The sequence below is a fragment of the Charadrius vociferus genome, unplaced genomic scaffold, assembly GCF_000708025.1.
Source record: "Charadrius vociferus isolate BGI_N301 unplaced genomic scaffold, ASM70802v2 scaffold15, whole genome shotgun sequence".
Classification (NCBI taxonomy): Eukaryota; Metazoa; Chordata; class Aves; order Charadriiformes; family Charadriidae; genus Charadrius; species Charadrius vociferus.
The window spans coordinates 9,826,372-9,844,543 of NW_009650064.1; the positions used below are offsets into that span (position 1 = coordinate 9,826,372).

General features: G+C 37.9%; 1 protein-coding gene across 1 annotated transcript in view; it reads left to right on the forward strand.

The window, feature by feature from the left end:
- Nucleotides 1-763: 763 nt before the first annotated feature.
- Nucleotides 764-18,172, forward strand: part of CNGB3 (cyclic nucleotide gated channel beta 3) — a 69,147-nt gene continuing 51,738 nt past the window's right edge. Inside the window, exons 1-2 of the mRNA XM_009891943.1 lie at nt 764-877; nt 3,520-3,595. Coding sequence (XP_009890245.1) covers nt 764-877; nt 3,520-3,595 — 190 coding nt within the window. The remainder of the gene's footprint in view (nt 878-3,519; nt 3,596-18,172) is intronic.

Genomic DNA, 18,172 nt, shown 5'->3' on the forward strand with positions numbered 1-18,172 from the left:
AATTATGTCCAAATTATAAACTCTATAAAAATTTATATTTTAGTGATTTTTAGGACATTCACCTAAAACTTAATCACATCAAAATTGTAGCTAAGATGCTGCATAAAATAATATTGTCTGTAAATACATTAGAAAATGAAAGATGAAATTATTCCCATTCTTTAAAACAAGAAGGGTGCAATAAAAACAGGTATAAACTTACTAAGACAAACCGTGGCAGAAAATCTTTTAGTGTCATTCACTCAAAAAATTAAAAAACAATACAAAACAAAATACAACCAACCTTTAAACAGTTCAAGACTGCAAAGAAATTAAACCTCTTGAAAACACATTTCATCTACCGGGTAGATGGTCAATTCATCATCTGCATTTCCTGGTTAAACTACAGGTGTCTCTAGGACTTAAAACTTCATTTCTAAGTATAAACTAAATTCTTAATATCCAAAACATAAAAGATTAGACACTGATTTATTCTAACTAGAAAGCATTAATTCTCATCTGAATTTGTGTATGAAAAGTAGAGTCTGTATGTAGTGTAGCCATCAAGACTAAAACTATGTCTACAACAGAAACCAAAAGTATTAATGGTGAAAAAAAAGCCATTACTGAAACAGACTGTGCAAGGAATTTCTTTAAGGAATTAATCAGACCTAAACCTGATTAAGAATCCAATTGGCTTAAGTGTTTAATGCCAAGAAAACGTGCTGTATACATGTTCGTGGTAAAAGAGTTATAGATGCATCAGGACAGTTGAATGGGCAAGATGTTTAAAAAACTAAAAGCCATATTTTCTAGAGCAAAATTATCACCTGAGGAAACAGCTTGCAAGAATGAAGGTGTCCCTCCACCACCACCACCCAAGGCACCTACAGGCCAGGTATCGTTTTCACTGTTTAGTATAGACTCAGCAATATTGCATTTGTTTAGAAAGTATTTGTGTAAGTAATTGTCAAAGGTTAGATTTTCAAACATACTTACTGCACACGGTATGAATCTTCATTTAACAAAATCAAATAGATGCCTTTATTCCCCTCCTCCCTCCCGCCTTTTCTTTTTGAAGAAAATATAGATTTCCTCCTTTTGCAATTGCTTTCCAAATAGGTATAACCTGAAATAGTACAAGCTTATGAGGGATCTTGATCAACAATGCAAACAGAGAATTAGAAATATCGGTATGGCTGCTTTTGATGTGCTGATGTATTCCTCTTCATCTTATTCCCTGCTGGCAGAAAATGTCAGTATATCCTTTCTGAATATTGGAATGGCATACAGGTATATATCAGCCTGCTTCCCAATAACTGCTGGAAAGGCAAAGTAGTTCAGTAGCTTTTTTAAGAAGTATTTTATTTGGCTTAGTTTTACTAATATAACTCCTGTTTGAAAAATACAGTAAGTCATATTAGTCTATGGTCTGTATTTTTTATTCAGCATTTCTTTATTGCAAAAGTTAACCATTCTTTCCATTTTAACTAATATAATATTTTAAAATGAGACAGAAGGATACATACTCCTTCACTTGTTACCTTTGAATTTTTATCTTTTCCCAATAATATCCTAGAGAGTGTTTTGTTTTTTTCCAGCTTGATATTATCAAGACATTACAAGACAAAATGCCAAAAATACAGTGCTTCACCAAATAATTAGGAAAGTGAAATGAATTCTTTAGTATCAGCCTGAGTTATTAATCTGAATTCATGCTTAATGAAACAATTGAAACTCCACTGTCTTTTAACATGTTCACAACAGTCGAGCATATACAAAGACTCTGACTTAACTTCTGGAAGCCTTGATTTACATGTACAAGAGTTCCATAAATTTTACAGTTCTAAGAAAAAATGATAGAAACATAAATGTTCACAAGACTGAATCGTTTCCTACAACCGATGTTTTTCTGAAGCTCATAGGTTTGTACAACCTCAAGAAGAGGTGCAGTTTAATCCAGCCCAACTACAACTCAAATTTGATTTGTCATTATGATTATCATAATTATGTCTATGACTATCATAAACATGTAAAAAACAATTGTTTGATGAACAAGCATATCCATACTGCCATCCACTCTAAATGCCAAAAATGTCTATACCAAACAATTTTCATATACTGCAGATCTGCAGCCGAAGTATTGTTCATGCTTCTTTTAAAGTTCTGTACATCAGTTTTCTTGGGTCAATAAAATATTCTCTTGAAATCTCAACAGCTGACTTCTATGCAGCCTGATACCTCACTTGGCAAAGTGCTCTAGGAAAAAAATTATATTTAGATTTCCCTGGAGACTTGTATTACTCTTTTCACCAGAATAATTCCATATATCAGCACAACACTCAGATCATATCACCATCAGCCTCCATTCTTATAGATACCATTAAGATGGAGGCAGATGAATGGGTCAAGGATTAAGAAATTTCTGCTTGCAAGGAGGTACCATCTAAAGAGAAAAGAAGAAACGTGCATAGTATCTGGTAACTGTAGAGCACTGTTCTCACATTAATGTTCTTGCGCTGTTAGGAGGCAGCCTGAAACAAACAACCTTTGCAACAAAACAAGAACCTCTAGGATGCACAGAGATTGATTGGCCTTTCTTTTTCATTTTTTTATATATAATACCTGATTTAATTATTTATATATATGTATATTAGAACATCAGTGACAGATTCTGTGAATAAAAGCAGAGAGGAGAAAACAAATACTTTCATAGAAAAAGACAGACTCCAAATTAATCTCAGAAACTCAAAGAAAGACAAAGTGATTGAGTTTGGAGAGGGAGAGGGAAAAATAGTGCATGAAGACTTGAAATCTCCTAAAGTCAAATAATTTTCCATATCCTTATACTATCTAAAATCTTTCTCTATTAATCAGCATGATAAACACCAGGAATATTCTTTCTGGCATAAAGAATGCTCATGGGCTTGATTAGCGCTATGCTGCTACATAGTGCTGTGAATACCTAGGACTCCCCCACTCACTCCCTTCTCCGAGCCAAGACAAATGAAGGTACAGGTACATGAGCACTTGGTTCATAGACCTAAGCCAGTAAGTGTGGGAGGAAGCTAATTTTTGCAGTGAAAGTTGATTCTGTCTCTGTATTTTGCAAAGGTCAGGATCTGCCATTGTGGTAAGGTAGCTCAAAACTTACCAGGTCTATTATCTCAGCAGAAGGTTTAGGTAGAAGAAGGACTAATTCAGAGATGCAGACTGGCTTGTGAGTGGCAGCACTGAACAAGTCAGCCTTGACAACATGAACAAGGCTCTGGGAACATGATGCAGCGGAACTCCAGGCTAAGTAACTGGGTTTGCACAACAGATGTGAAGACATCAGGTTTTGATTTCAGCATCCAAGTCCTTTTGTGAACCCATCTGGAAAGTCTTGTCCAAGAACACGCACAGAACACCCAGGAACAAAGTTCAGTGTGTGTCAACTTGGTTAATCAAATTCCTAGGAGAATGCTGCAGACATCTAACCATCCTTATCATTCTCAACAACATGCATCTACAGTTTCTAATCTCATTTATTTTTTTAAGGGTGACAGTAAAAAACCAGATGAACCACAGAAGGCAGAGGCCAATAAGAAAGAAGAACCCCTACCAAAGCAACAAGGTCAGTAATAAGCTTTTTATGAGTATTCAAATATTATCTGGACAAAATATATGTACACTACATAGGGCTGCAAATAAAATTGTTCTTCTTATAAATACTCTGCCAGGTGCTGATCTTGGGTTTTATTTGTGGAAGAAATTAAGAACTCTGAATTCCCATTGACCCCAAACCAATGATTTGCTACAGAAGTATAAGAACTATCCAACAATAATAAAAGGCGATGAGCTTTCAAGCACACAGTCCCTTCATGAGCTTGTCCACTTTAATCAGCTAGTCTAACAAAATCTATTTCCTCTTACTGCAAGTTGACTTCTTAGAAACTTTACTTTAAAGCAAAGGTATTTAGTAGCTTAAGAAAGAAAACTGCATATTTTTAATATATCTTTTGGGTATACTTCTCATACTACAAAGATGAGACAGACTTTACTATCTCACATTCAAATCTTTTGTTGAACAGGCATTCAGAACTTTTTCAAAAAAAGCAAACAAACAAATACTTGGCGGGGGGGGGGGGGGGAGGGGAGGGGAAAGCAATGACATTAAAAATTATTTGCCATCAACATTCAGAAGACATCCAGGACTAGAACACAGGAACACAGAGCTCAGGACAGTCATACAAGGCAATTATTTGCCTAAGTAGCTGGTTGCTGAAAACAGTGGCAGCTGGCCGTGGCTATTCTGTCCCACTCTTCCCCCACCTCCTGATAGCCAAGCCTATTTTGCTTAGAGCCAGAATGACTGCTGCTGCAGCTACCAAAATAAAGGTTCAGGATGAGTGAAGCGACAGCTATTGCTGGGCCATGTCTCCTCACAGCATCAGTCATGCAGCCCTTTCCTTTTCCATCCTCCAGTACTGGAGAAAACCACCAAGTCCAGTTTCCCTGTCACCTCATGTTTTTCCTTTGGGAGAGCAATTCAGGTTTGTTTCACTGGAGCAGCTAGGCATAAGCTGAGGAACCTCCAGCTTTCTGTGATGAAGATGATTTAAGGAGAGAGAAGCAACTGGAAAAAGTCTACAAGGAAACTTGCCTAATCCTTACTAGTATTTTGTGTAATTGTACCAAGTATCACAGTTCCTTTCCTCCTATAATGAAACTTTAAACAAAGTCCACTTAATGCAATTATCTTGTTATATAATGGCTATAGCACTAAATCAAGAGAAAACAAACCGTGACATAAATTAACTGTAGTAATAGGCCAACAACTGAAAAAATAAAATCTGATGTTTCATGGTATTTTAGCAACATTAAATCACAGATGCTATCACATTACAGAAAGAAGTATCATTATAGAATTTTTTTGTTTGTTTCCATCTGATCTAATTTGAAAGATTAATGTAATTCATTAATCTCTATTTTGGGATACTAAACTACTTTTTTTTTTCCTTCTAAAATATAAAATAAATCATGGCATAGAAGCAACTACCTCATCGATTACTTTCAGCAAATATGATAGCATACTTAAGTTCTGTGTTTGTTTGGGTTTTTTTTAAATCCATAGTTTTCTGGAAGGTGCTTCAAGTATCATTTTCAAACAGCCACAAGACAGTTTCTCCTTTTGCATGTGGGTATTGATGAGTTAGATAGACAACAGCTATACAAGCCAGAGAACTCTCACAGGCACCACACCTCAGGAGAAGCTTATGAATTCCAGTATAGAATCATAGAATGGTTTGGTTTGGAAGGGAACTTAAAGATCACCGAGTTCCAACCCCCATGCCATGTGCAGGGACACCTTCCACTAGAACAGGTTGCTCAAAGTCCCATCCAACCTGGCCTTGAGGACTTACAGGGGGCCTTCACAACAGTAGCCTGTATATAAGTCCTCACCATCCAAGCTGAATAAGGAACTCCATTATCTCTGGGCAGAAAAGTGAGGCTTATCTCAAGCAGTTCACAGAAGGGTCTAGATAAAGACTTCTGCAAAACTTGGTGAACGTTGTATCAGACCTAAAATTGTGTGGACAGCTGCTCAAAGAAGACGATAAGAATATCTGTGGGTAAGCAAAGGAAAAGGGACCAGAGAAAGCATTTTGCAGTGTATGTACAAATTTGGACAGAATTATTAAAAGCATAGCCATGGCTCAACCACACTAGTTAAGGGAGATCAGTTAAATGGAGAAGTTAAAACTAGTTGAATAAAAGCTTTTCCAAGATCTCTCATTAGTTTCTCTGGTATAACCAGAATAAAACAGACTGGCAAAGTTTCTAACCATAGTCCCATTTCGCAGTTCCCTAGTTCTGAAACACAAACCAAAAGACTGAGTGGAGTTTATCTTCAACCCCTTCTCACACGGCCAAAACCAGCCATCACCTTCTCCCTGTTTCCTAGCACTTCACAAGGCAGCATGATGTTCCCAGCACAGACTCAGCAGGAGGCACAATTGGAGCCTGTTTGGTTAAAACTTGTCCACTTACATCACTCAGCAACACCTGGTACTTTTGGCTTCTGTGTTGGCTACTCATTGCTTCATCTCCACCTCCTCAGTTGCTCTCTCTCTCACTAACTTGCTTTGTGATTAATTCTCTGCATAATTAATTCACTCTCTAATTAATTCTCTGTGCTTAGTCAGTTTTGTTCCATAATGGATTCATTTTTTAATTTATTCCCTGCATTTCTTTATGTACTTAACAAAGTGTGATTCACCTAATTACAGGTTCTCCATGATATTGAATCCGATTGCTATAGTTTCTTTGCATATTTATCACCTCCCATAACTGACTTGCTGTACAAATGCTTCACTTGTTTTACACACTGTTGTTCAATAACTCTGTTGGTGGTTATGCTATTTAGAAGGCTATGTCCAGCCTCCACCTGCTAGCTGGTGTCTGCATTATCATTCTCTGTATCACATTTATTTTCATCCTAGCAGCTCCTTTCAGTATGATTCTTTCCAACTCAAACATTTTCATTCCCTTTCTCTAAACACTTCACAGCACCACATTTAAGTACTGCTTTTCTGAAGTGTGTCTTCATCTTCTTACTTTTTCCTCACTAGAAACTGGCCTGTTACCAATAATCTGGGTTTTGGTCTTCCTACTTCTACTAAATCAACAAGTGTCTCAAAGATTTTTTCCAGATTCACAGACATATTTATGCAGCTTTTACTAAAATCCATATTGACATCACTTTGTTCTTGGTAGGACCTGAGTGAGAAAACTAGATTAAGCTGTCACAGGTATTTCTATACATGCTACAATTGTCCCCCTGGATTATAAAGCAGACAGAACCTCCCATCTGGGAGATTACCATGTTAATTTTCAGTGGTATTTAGTATCTTCAGAGCCTAGATTCTTTGGAAAGTACCCAGAACATATATAAAAGGTTATATACCTACCTGCAAATTAAATGCAAATGCCATTCTATAGCGCATGAGATTTTGGTCCTTTTGACAGAGTCAGGAAATCTATATCCTAAATGAGAAGCCCAGACACAGTAAAATAAATAAATACAGAAAGATAGAACAAAAAAAAAGTGAAAAAGAAAACCTAAAACAATCTATAATTTTAATTGGCATCCCTCAATGAGTAGCACCTCAAAGAAAGGGTTGCTCAAAAGTAATTTTAGTCCACTCCTGACTCTCCCAGGGAGTACACTTCTGTTTAGGTACTCGAGGAATATTCACTTTTCCACTAAATGTTTGACTGAAAAAAGAAAAGTAGCAGAAGCTGCTGATAGCTGCCACCCTTCATATATTAGCCTAGTTGTTTTACATCTGCTCTTTCATAATAAGGGAGTGTAAAACTCACATCTTTCATGTTCCGGTAGATTTCCCTAACTACCCACGTAAAGTCTAGACTAGAGAGATGTGGGAGGAAATTCTGTGGCCTTCCTAATTGCTGGGCCACCATGCAGAAAAGAATGCAAAAGCCTGTGAAGTCTGAGAAGACAGAGTACATCATGGTGCCTGGAATTAACCTAGAAGTTAATTGAAACACTAACGTTGTAGGAGGAATGAAGAACTTTGATTTCAGTATGTATTTATATTACAAGACTGCTCAATCTTTAAAAAAAAGGAAAAAATAATACTTGCAATGGGTATTTGACCCTATAGCAAATAAACAAGGCCCAGGTCCAAGATTTCCTCTTCTCAGGGGAAAGCTTTGATCACTAGCTGCTATATAAAAGATGGCCACTCCCTCTTCCTGTAGATAGAAATAAAGTAAATGTATTTAATGAGAGTACCAAAATCCTGTTGCTGTGAAACTCCAGCTAATTTCTGCTAAATAAGTACCAGCTAATGCTATGTGGACTATAACCGAGTCATGTCCCCGAGAAAGATTCAAATTAAACGTGTAATTTCGCAACTAAAACCTGCCTTTGACTGTTATGAGTCTGACTCTTAAGCTGCTTTACAAAACCTGTCCCCTAGCACCTCAAAATCCAGGGTTAAATGAGCAGCCTGTATTTCAAAAATTACAAATCAAATACAGCATTTGTATATAATATGCTGTAGTTCAATGAAGCAAACCTGTCAATGCAAAGAGACTTTCAGAGAATAATCTTATTCCTTGTCTTCTGATCCTTTTACTCTTCATTGGCACTCAGCCAACAGGCAGCTGTTATTCCCATAAAATGTATTTTTTAACGATTACCAAGAACTTGAACATGTTTAATCAGCTTGCTTCCACTCCTGCTGATACAAAGTCTTTTAATTCCTTTCAGATCTTCGTTTTTCATATGAGTGACAGGGCTAAATGCTAGGAAAACAAATCCAGCTTCCTCATACAATCTTTCGTTCTTTACGTGGAAAATAAACTCTTATAATGCTTCTGTTAGCCACTGCCAATGAGGGTTAAGACAGACCTGCTTACTGATTGCTTTACTTCAGCCGCACTAATTTCTGAACTGTTCGCCCCTGCACAGAGAATTAGTTCAAAAAATTTTAGTTGGAGAGTCACAAAGGTGTGTATTTTGTAATGTCAGAGCCGAAGCTTCTTCCCTCCTTCTTCCGTACGTTTTCCTGTCTGTTTATGTTTCTTGACATCTTCATTACCCTATAGACACATCTTTCAAATATTTATGAACATAGCTCAAGAACACTCCTGGGAGACAAGGACAATCAGGCAAATGATGAACTATGTCAGAAGTAACCCAGGAAGTCTGTAGACCAGTTCTTTCATCCCCACTCTACTGCTTCAAATGCAAAGTCATTCTTTACTCCTGCTATTTAAGAGAACCTGCTCTCTATGTTATTTAGCAGGTGGTAACATTTAAAAGCCTATTTGAGTCTTCTAAACTATTTTGAGGCTTTTAATAGTTTGAAAAAAGAGGAAATGACAACAAAAATCACTGCTTTTAAGTGCTTAAAATTATGTTTCTAAGGGATATATGTCACATAGCCAAAAAAAAAAAAAATATTACACAAACATGAGCCACTCTGCCTCCTGCTAGCAGGCTCTGCTCATGTCTTTATGCAGTGTTTCCCATTTCAAACAATGCTGTCTAACCTCAAGTATTTCCATGTAAAGTTAAAATCACCAACATTGTTGTTTGTATATTAACTACAATAGATTTATCATATGAGCACAAACACCAAGCTACAGCAGGTTTTCAGACAGTCTTTAAATCTACATATTCAACAGAAGATGAAGGATTCCTTTATCTTTGGCTTTTTCTCTCTGTCATGGATGAAATATTTGTTACTGTTATGATTCAGTAGCAATTCAATATTTATCAATGGTTTGAGATGGATCAAAAAGCTGAATTTTAGCAGCACTTAATCGTTAACCATTTTAAGGATTAGCAAGGTGATTCAGTAGAATATCTTATAATTAAAACAGCCACTTAATTACAGATTCAAGAATGACAAGATTCATACTGACTTACTATAAGGTATCCTAGATCAAAATATATGTATGTAGGTATGTATAAATGTAAAACATACAAGCACGCACCATTCCAGGGGTCGCACACACACACTAACTGAGTCTGTAACTGCTAGGACCAGAGTCTCTTCACCATGGGCGACTCCAGTGAACCGACAGGTGCCCCTTTCGGCCTCACACACTCAGAAATACAGACAGACAGAACGAAAGACAAACAGAAATATTTGGATCCAGTGAAATATATAGATACCCACACCTGTGAAGGCTAATGCATATATTGAAACACATAGATAGGTAGTGAGGTGGATGGAAGAGGCTAACCTATGGTTAAAATTTTCATCTTCTAGAGGTTAGAGCAAATACTCACAATGCATTGCCATTTCTCAACAGGCGATTATTTGGCCTTGAGAAGTTTGACTTCAGCCTGGCCCTTCATCAGCTTTATGGGCAGACTGTCTTTGATCCTTGAGGAGATTGTACCTGAGTGGCATCCCAACTCAGGGGGGATGCTAGTCACAGCCCACTTCAATCCAGGAGAGCTCAAAGTGTCTTGCTTAGGGTCCCTGTTTATAGGGTCTGAGATAACCGACTTTCATCAGGTCCTTTTCCATTTTGGCCCTACTCGGAAAATTATGTATTCTGGTATTTTCCACTAGTTGCACAAGCCCAAAACTTGCTAAAATTTGAAGTTCTAGTATCACCCCCCTTTGGGCCATGACCAAGGTACAGATGTACTCGGCTGTCAGGAGGGATTGCCTAAGTGAAAGGGTAAGCAGCAGCCAGGCATGCCAGAGGACGCCTGAACGCTTTGCTGCATTTCACAACCCATGCCTGACTTATCTTGGGTTGGTGTGTGGCCCAGGAGGGAGAATCGCACCAAGCACTGAGTGGCACAGGAGCGGGGTTGGGGGAGTTGCATCATCACACTCTGCTATGACTAATATTCTCCTGTGTTTCTGTTAAGTCTTGAGAAGCTCATCAAGACAGTTCAGGCCAATCAGATTTTCAGGACTTTTTTCTTTACCGAAGGAATACAAATGAACAATAGTAAATGTTCTTTAAATAAAGATTGCCTACATTAATCCTGGTAATAAACATCAGAACTGAGTGTTAAGGTTTACAGCTGTCATATATACAACAAGTCAATTAACTATATTTAGTACAGCACTATCAATGTGAGATAATACCATATCTTTTAAGCATCAGGTTTTTTTAAAATGCCTACATTTTTGTAAAAGTCAGTTACCAGTAGAAGAAAGTATTTGACAATATATTTAATTAATATAAAATACACACTATATTAAAGTGTTGTCATACCTCTCCCACCAAAGAAAAATATACAAGTCAGTCAATATTTTGTAAATGGTCCTATAAAACAAGACATTGTAGATTCAAAATGAAGGGAGACTATGTCAGATAATGATTAAGCTGTGCTAAATTGTGCTTTTGTACAGCCAAAAGAAGAATCCCATGGTATTCTTTGCTTTTTATACGAGGACCATAAGTAACCGCTAGCCATTAAAAGTTCTACCTTCACATATGCCCAGCCAGTCCAGAAAGGGAGGGGAAGCATAGATAAAATACTGGTCAGACTTGCTGGTCTAGTGCAAGGCAATGGGGCTGGCTGGGAATTCCCAGGAAAAAAGTTTTCCCTTTCTGAAGTATGGCAAAGCAAGAACACTTTTTCTGTTCTGTACTCAGGAATACATTTAACTGCTACTATCTATCTGCTGACATTTATTCATATCTTTACCTCTAAAAACTAATCTTTTATTTGACATTTTGCTTCTCTTCATTTTTTGCAATAAGGATAATACATTTGTGATGCTAAAGGCCAGTTATTATGGCTATGAAAAGTGTATCTGGACATAACGTATGGAAGAAATAGAGCTTTTAAAGCCAGCCTAGTAACTGAGAGATTTATGTTCTATTACTTTCTGGAAGAAAGTCCTTTCAGATTTGCTGACTGCTCCAGAAGCACATCTCCTGGTGCTGAATAACCAGTAAGGCCGGTGGTTTCCGCAACACAAAGTGCTTTCTTTCCTGTCCCTAAGCCTCCGCTGCTGCTTTTATGGACAGAAGCAGGGTTTGGATAGTAGAAAAGAGCCTGCTTGCTCAGGCAATCTCTTCCCTTGCTCTGAACAGCAGGATGGCAGCTCAGCTCCTCCATCTCCACGTTGACCTTCAGAGGGAGTAAGAGCAAGGAGCAGTTCTAGCCAGCCTGGAAAGGTGGTAATAGCCTTTTTGTAGGTCTATAGCTTTTGAAGAACACCAGTAACAGCAGGTATAACACTGGAAAGTAGAACAAATGATGAATTAGTGTAAAATGACTGACTGAATCTGCACTTCTGTTTGCTAAGTACTTGTTATGTTAGGAAATAACATTTTATGCTCTACTGGTGGAAGGTTCATGATAACATTCATAGCCACAAGCTAACATTTATTTCGGTGTTATCTAAACCCATGGGGTTTTAGAGTCCTTTGCTGACATTGAATCTTGCTAGAAGTGAAGTTAGCAACACCTCTGTGGGGCTAGGCTCGTGACAGAGTGGTTTTTGGTCCACAAACACTTGTGTAAGTTTAGGACTGAAAGCTTTAGAAGAATGAAAATTATTATGGCAAGAACAATGTCTCTGCAGTGCTTTGTCCTGGCATTGACAAACCTGCCTATAACCACAGCTTCCTCTGAAAAACGTCCTTAGGACTAATGCCTAGAGCTTTACAACAATGTGCACAGTGCTAGATTTTAGAAACATGAATGTGGAGTTGGTCCTTGTTATGGTTTGAAGAACTCACAGCAATTTATTGTCATTTAGACAATTATTCTATCACCTGATGACCCCTCCCCACCCAGGAAAGGGAATCAGGAAAAAACAAGAAAACCCAAGGGTTGAAACATGAACAGATTTAACAGAATAATACTAAATAATTAATATTAATAATACTAAAGAACCAATATTGATCTTGATACCAATATAAAATATACGAGGATTACACTCAGCCAATTATACCAGTAGGAAGCTGTACACTCTCAGCTGTGGACAACAAATGTCGGATACTGCAAGCACTATGGCTTCAGGAGGAGGGGAAGGTCTCAGGGGTCCAGCACCAGGGCAAGAAGTTCTCAGGATTGCAGCCATAATAGAAGAGAGGAACTCCTCAACAAACTTTCCAATTTATACTGAATATGACGTTCATGATATGAAATAATCCTGTTGGCCAGCTTGGGTCAGGTGTCCGGCTCTCACTCCTCCTCGTCCCTGTACCTGGCTAGCTCAAAAACACTGACACCTTGAAACCTGCATACCATAGCTGGCTATAAAGTAAATATTTTCACAGATTCAGACACTAGAGTCTTCTAAAAATGCAGTTTTCCCTAGCATTAGAAGAGACATTACTGAAAAGTAAAACTACTAAAAGACAAATTAGTCCTGTGTTGCTCAAACCAGGATAGTCCTACATGAGCAGATTTAAACTAAGAACAGTTTTTCCAGCTCTTCCAATGTTATGCTTAGCCTCTGTTGGCAACTAGGACCGTGGCAGTTGCTCACTCGCTCCATCGACAGGGATGGGGAAGAGAATCAGAAGAGTAAAAGTGAGAAAATTTACCGGTTGAGATAAAAACAGTTTAATAAGTAAAGCAAAGGCCACACATGCAAGCAAAGCAGAACAAGGAATTCATTCAGTACTTCCATCAGCAGGCAGGTGTCCAGCCATCTCCAGGAAAGCAGGGCTCCATCACGCGTAACATTTTATTGGGAAGACAAATGCCATAACTCTGAAGGTCTCTTCACTTCCTTCTCCCAGCTTTATATACTGAGCATGACATCGTATGGCATGGAATCTTCCTTTGGTCAGTTGGGGTCAGCTGTCCTGCCTGTGTCTCTTCCCAGCCTCCTGTGCACTCCCAACCTACTTGCTGGCAGGACAGTGGGAGGAGCAGTAAAGGCCTTGACTGCTCAGCAACTAAAACCACCACTGTGTTACCAACACCACTTTCATCCCAAATCCAATATACAGCACTACACCAGCTGCTGGTAAGAAAGTTAACTCTATCCCAACTGAAACCATGACAGCCTCACAATATTCTGCTTTTTGTGAAGCCTGAAGTCCTGGTTTCATGTGATTATTACACAGTTTTAACACAGAAAAACTCCAACATTCAGGCTTTTTGAGGTGCAGAGGGAAAAGAAACCTGAATTATCAATCAAAAAGCCTGAAAACCCACAGATAAGTTCAGAGTATCCTCTTTTTTGCTCTACTGGGAAATACTCTGCTACAGGCTATTCTGCAAGTGTGTGTGTGTGTGTGGCAGCAGGAAATCAAATGAGTTTGGAAAGACTGTCAACAGTCTCTGTCTGAAACTGTTAAGTGAAAACTGAAGATAAAAACATGAACAAGGGAGCTGAGCAGCCTCAGAATAAGTTGGATATGCTCCTCCAAAATGCAGAGATCTTCTGGCTCCCCTAATCTAGTCCTGCAGTACTGTTCCAATATTGGTTTACTGGAGGTAGGAAAATAGGGAACAAGAATAAGCAATGAAGGTTTAATAACAATAATAAGCTTCATCTGGGAGCATTGTCAACCTGTCTAAGATAACACAGGTAAAAGACTGATGTCCCACCAATAGCCTTTTTTTATTACTTTTTTGCCTGTCCTGAGTCTGTCCTGAAAGAACAGAGACCTGTGGAAAATGAAAAAAAAAAAAAATGGAAGACTAAGAGTGAAACAAATTGGTCTTATGACCTGCATCTTCTTCCTTGCTTCTTGCTATCCTAGGCAGATCACTGGTATGATGAGGTTTCAGTGGGCCTCTCAATTTAACCAGCTATCTTTTTGAGGGATTCCACTGAGCAGTGTTTTGCCCACAAAGTTATACTTCCACAACTGGAGCTTTTCCCTTTCATCTTAAAACAAAACCAGCAACACTTATCCCAAGTTAATTTTAAATTATATTATTCTTCTAGGGAGGCCAAATGATCTAGAATACATTGACACCAGTGGGCTGCATTCCTCAACTTCCACTACTAATATGTTGGCAGCTTCACCTACCTATATTCCAGTATAATGGGAATGGAAATAATTTAGAAATACTCAAACCCCTTATTTTGCCAAGTAAGTGTGGATCTATCTGTTTTGAAAATTGCTTTAGGTCTTGGTGTCTAGTCATAATTCTGTCTCCTTTTTCTCACTCATGATTTATTTGTCACGACCAAAGTTATGTAAAGCCAATAATAGATTTCTTTGTTGTCATGTAAGACTTGCCATCTACCTGATGGATCATTATTTATTCTAGAAACCAACTTTTGTAACTTAAATGTTCCCTAAAATGACTACCACATAGTTCTTAAAAGCATTCCTTTGGGTCTGGTCTCATAAGTCAGAAAGGTATGAGCTAGAATTAAGCAACGAAGAGTGACAAGGGTTTTTGAAGTGTGACTACAGACAGCCCTCACAATTTCACACAGAAAGAGACAACTAAAACTTGACACACAGCTGGCAGTGGTACAGTGGTATCTTAATCCTAATGCAAATAAGCCCTGTGCTGGTCCTGGATATTTATGCACTCTAAAATCTTGTGCAAGTTTGGAATATTCATGGGATTATAATGTTTTCCATCAGTCTGAATCCAGTCAGCTTTTAATGGTTAGTGTGGGTTCAGACCTCAGACTGAATACCTTGAGAATATCTAGCAGGCTGAGAAGCCATTATCTTTCTGCAACGGGAGCCTTATATGCAAGCACCATATTTTTTTAACTTTGTGGTCTTGCCTTCCCATACACACGTTGCCATTCCAGAGATAGATTGTCTTATTCAGGAGCCTGTAACTCTAAATGGTGTGTCTACAGTGGTGGTTTATTTCAGATGAAGAATACCCTTCTGAAACAAGTCTCTTGATTGTCCGCTATTGTGCTCCGGTTTTTCACCAGAAACCCTCTAGGAACGCATGACTGGGTTTCTTTAGAATAAAACTAAACCAGAAGAAGCACTCCGTGAGTCAACCTTCTTTACTTAAGCTGCTGACAGTCATTTATTTCAGAGACCTAGTAGACTAGTAGACCTAGTTTGAAATACAGCTACCTCAAACAGATACAGCATGGATGCCAGGCCTTCAGCACCATTTCACTGTTCTGATTGTTCCTGTCAGGTTGTATTTCCTGCTAGTATAGATGTAACTGGGGCAATTACTATAACAAAGAAAACTCCCAAAGTGAGGTGATTATAGAAATGTTGAGATTAGTCTTGCTGTCACTCTTGAGTACATGGCTTTTTGGCTGGGGGAGTCAGGGCAGGGAGAACTGGGAAACTACAAACCATGAATTCAGAAGGGAGCAGAAACCACAGCAAGTGCTGATATTTTTGGCTCTGGCATCTTCTTTTCTACATCGTGTTATGTTAACCACAAAACCACAGGAGGATGGTGTGCCAAGTAAAGCACAGAGTCAGTAGCATCATTTGTAGAGTTCCCCTGGGGTAAGAGTTAAATAGAATTTTAACAGGTTAAGGTTTAGTAGCAAGACCCACAAATTTGTTATAAATAGGTCCAAAACACCCTTTTTTTCTGTAACTGCAGCTCTTCTGAGATTTTCTGACAGAGGAGGTCTATGAAATTTGTAGGAGAAATAAATTTTATTTCACTATGAATATGTATTCACCATGCTAGAAGACTGAATCCATTTTAAAATACTTCTCTCTTAAAAAAAAAAAAAAAAAAAAAAGTTTTTTTTCACTGAAACTCCCAGAAAAGCATTTTGAAGCCCTGTAATTGAATGGTAAGGAACTCTTTCATCTTTTCTTGAACCTTCCTGGGGACAGGAACAGCAACAGTCCTCTGCTTCTTCACTTCCCTGTATATGTGCTATTCTGTACCTTGAGAATTACCTTGCAGGTCCTCCAGGTAAGATGAAATATTCCCTAGTGTTATATTTCCAACAGACTTTTCCACAAGGTAGTGCTGGAACACTAACTGCTCCAGAAAGGAAACAATAATCTGCATTTCCACTAAGTGAGTAAGATACTGTTATCAATTGAAGCCATAATTCCAAATGAATGTCAGAGTTTTTAATGGAATTCCTCACAAAAATCTTCCCAGCTTACAGGTGATAAGTGATATAAATTCTGCAGAATTCATATTCACTAATGCTACGCTTTTTTCAGGGACTATTTGAAAATTAACGCCTAAACTTGCTAAGTCAAAAACAAGCTGACCAGCACATTGGGGAGCATGATTTTCTTTGCCTTCTATTCAGTTCCTTGTCTGAGTCTGGCTTGAGTATTTCTGGCATTTTCTTACTCCACATGTAAAGTATCCACAGATAGTTCTGTCTGGGTTTTTCCTTTGATCCTGTTAAGAAAAGAATTCCTGTAAGAGCAATAGGGCTCACACAGGGCGTTCTTGCTTCTTAACCCGCATGCTAAGAAAAAATTTCACTCTAGAAATGCCCCACTGGTCCTTTAATCATTTGTCCACCCGGTGAAAGTCCGAAATTCAGATCAAGAAACATTGTGTCTGTTCTTAAGAGAAGCCTAGAAGAATATATTATCCCAAATATGAATAAATGGTAGTAGAAGAGTAGTCTGGTTTATCAAGTGCTGTAAACAAACTGACCTGCTGTCCTTCACTAAGTTTTTTTTTCAGTGTCATTTCAAGCAATCACCTGCCAGATGAGCAGCTTAACAGTTTACTGTTGTGACTGCTTTCACCCCTCTGAAATGAATAACAACTCCCTAAATATGGAGATTAACTATCAGAAAACTAATCTTACACTATCTATCCAAAATATTCAAGGTTTGTTTTTCTTTGAGCTGTCTTGAATTTAAAATACAGCATACACAACAGGTTCCTGATTTATTTGCTATGATGTTTTGCTGCCAAGCTTTTTCCTCTATAATCCTATTACTTAAACTATTTATGAAGGCTGAGTTTGTTCCTCCTTTATGCAAAGTGTCAGACTGATGACAGCTTTCAAATTATTTTTCAGTATGAAAATGTAAAATAAAGATATAGGACTAACTGGTAAAGTTAATCACATAAAGCAACTTAAATGGCAAAGGGCTATATCATTTGCATAGAATTTGCTTCAAACTCTAGAAACTTCCCGCTTAAACTCCTTTGAAAAAGTTACTTGTAACAAAAATGAAGAAATAGACTAGCCAAAGTTCTACATACTTACATCCTTAATGATATATTTCAATCATAATTACTCAGCAACAAACAGGATTGTCATGGCAGCTGAAGCAACAAGAGGTTTAATGCAATCAAACACTGGAGTATAAATAATGTCATTAGCATTTGCTATGCATTAGCAAATAAGCTACTCTTCATTTTTCCTCCAGTATTTCACAAAGCATTTCTGGACAGATCTATCTATCTGTCCTCCACGCTTGTTTTGTTGTGTTTGTTTGGGTTTTTTTTAATAAGCACAGAACAAGATTCTATCATACTGCATGTGTTCTTGTTGCTTATGAATATAGCCCATGTCTATGTCATGGTTATTGACCATTGTTGAGCAGGCTCCAGATGCATCTCAATTAAAAACCACAAACATGTTACATATTCTAAAAGGTACACTCATCATAAACATGTTCTGCACAGCTGGCACTGAAATAGATTTATGCACGAAATTATTCAGAGGTCAAGTCCCAAAATCAGTGTCATGTAGTGCTTTTCCACTGAAGAAATAATGGCAGCCAAGTTGCGATTCCTCCAAAATTCTTTAAAAATTTATATTCAAAAATTAAAACCTTT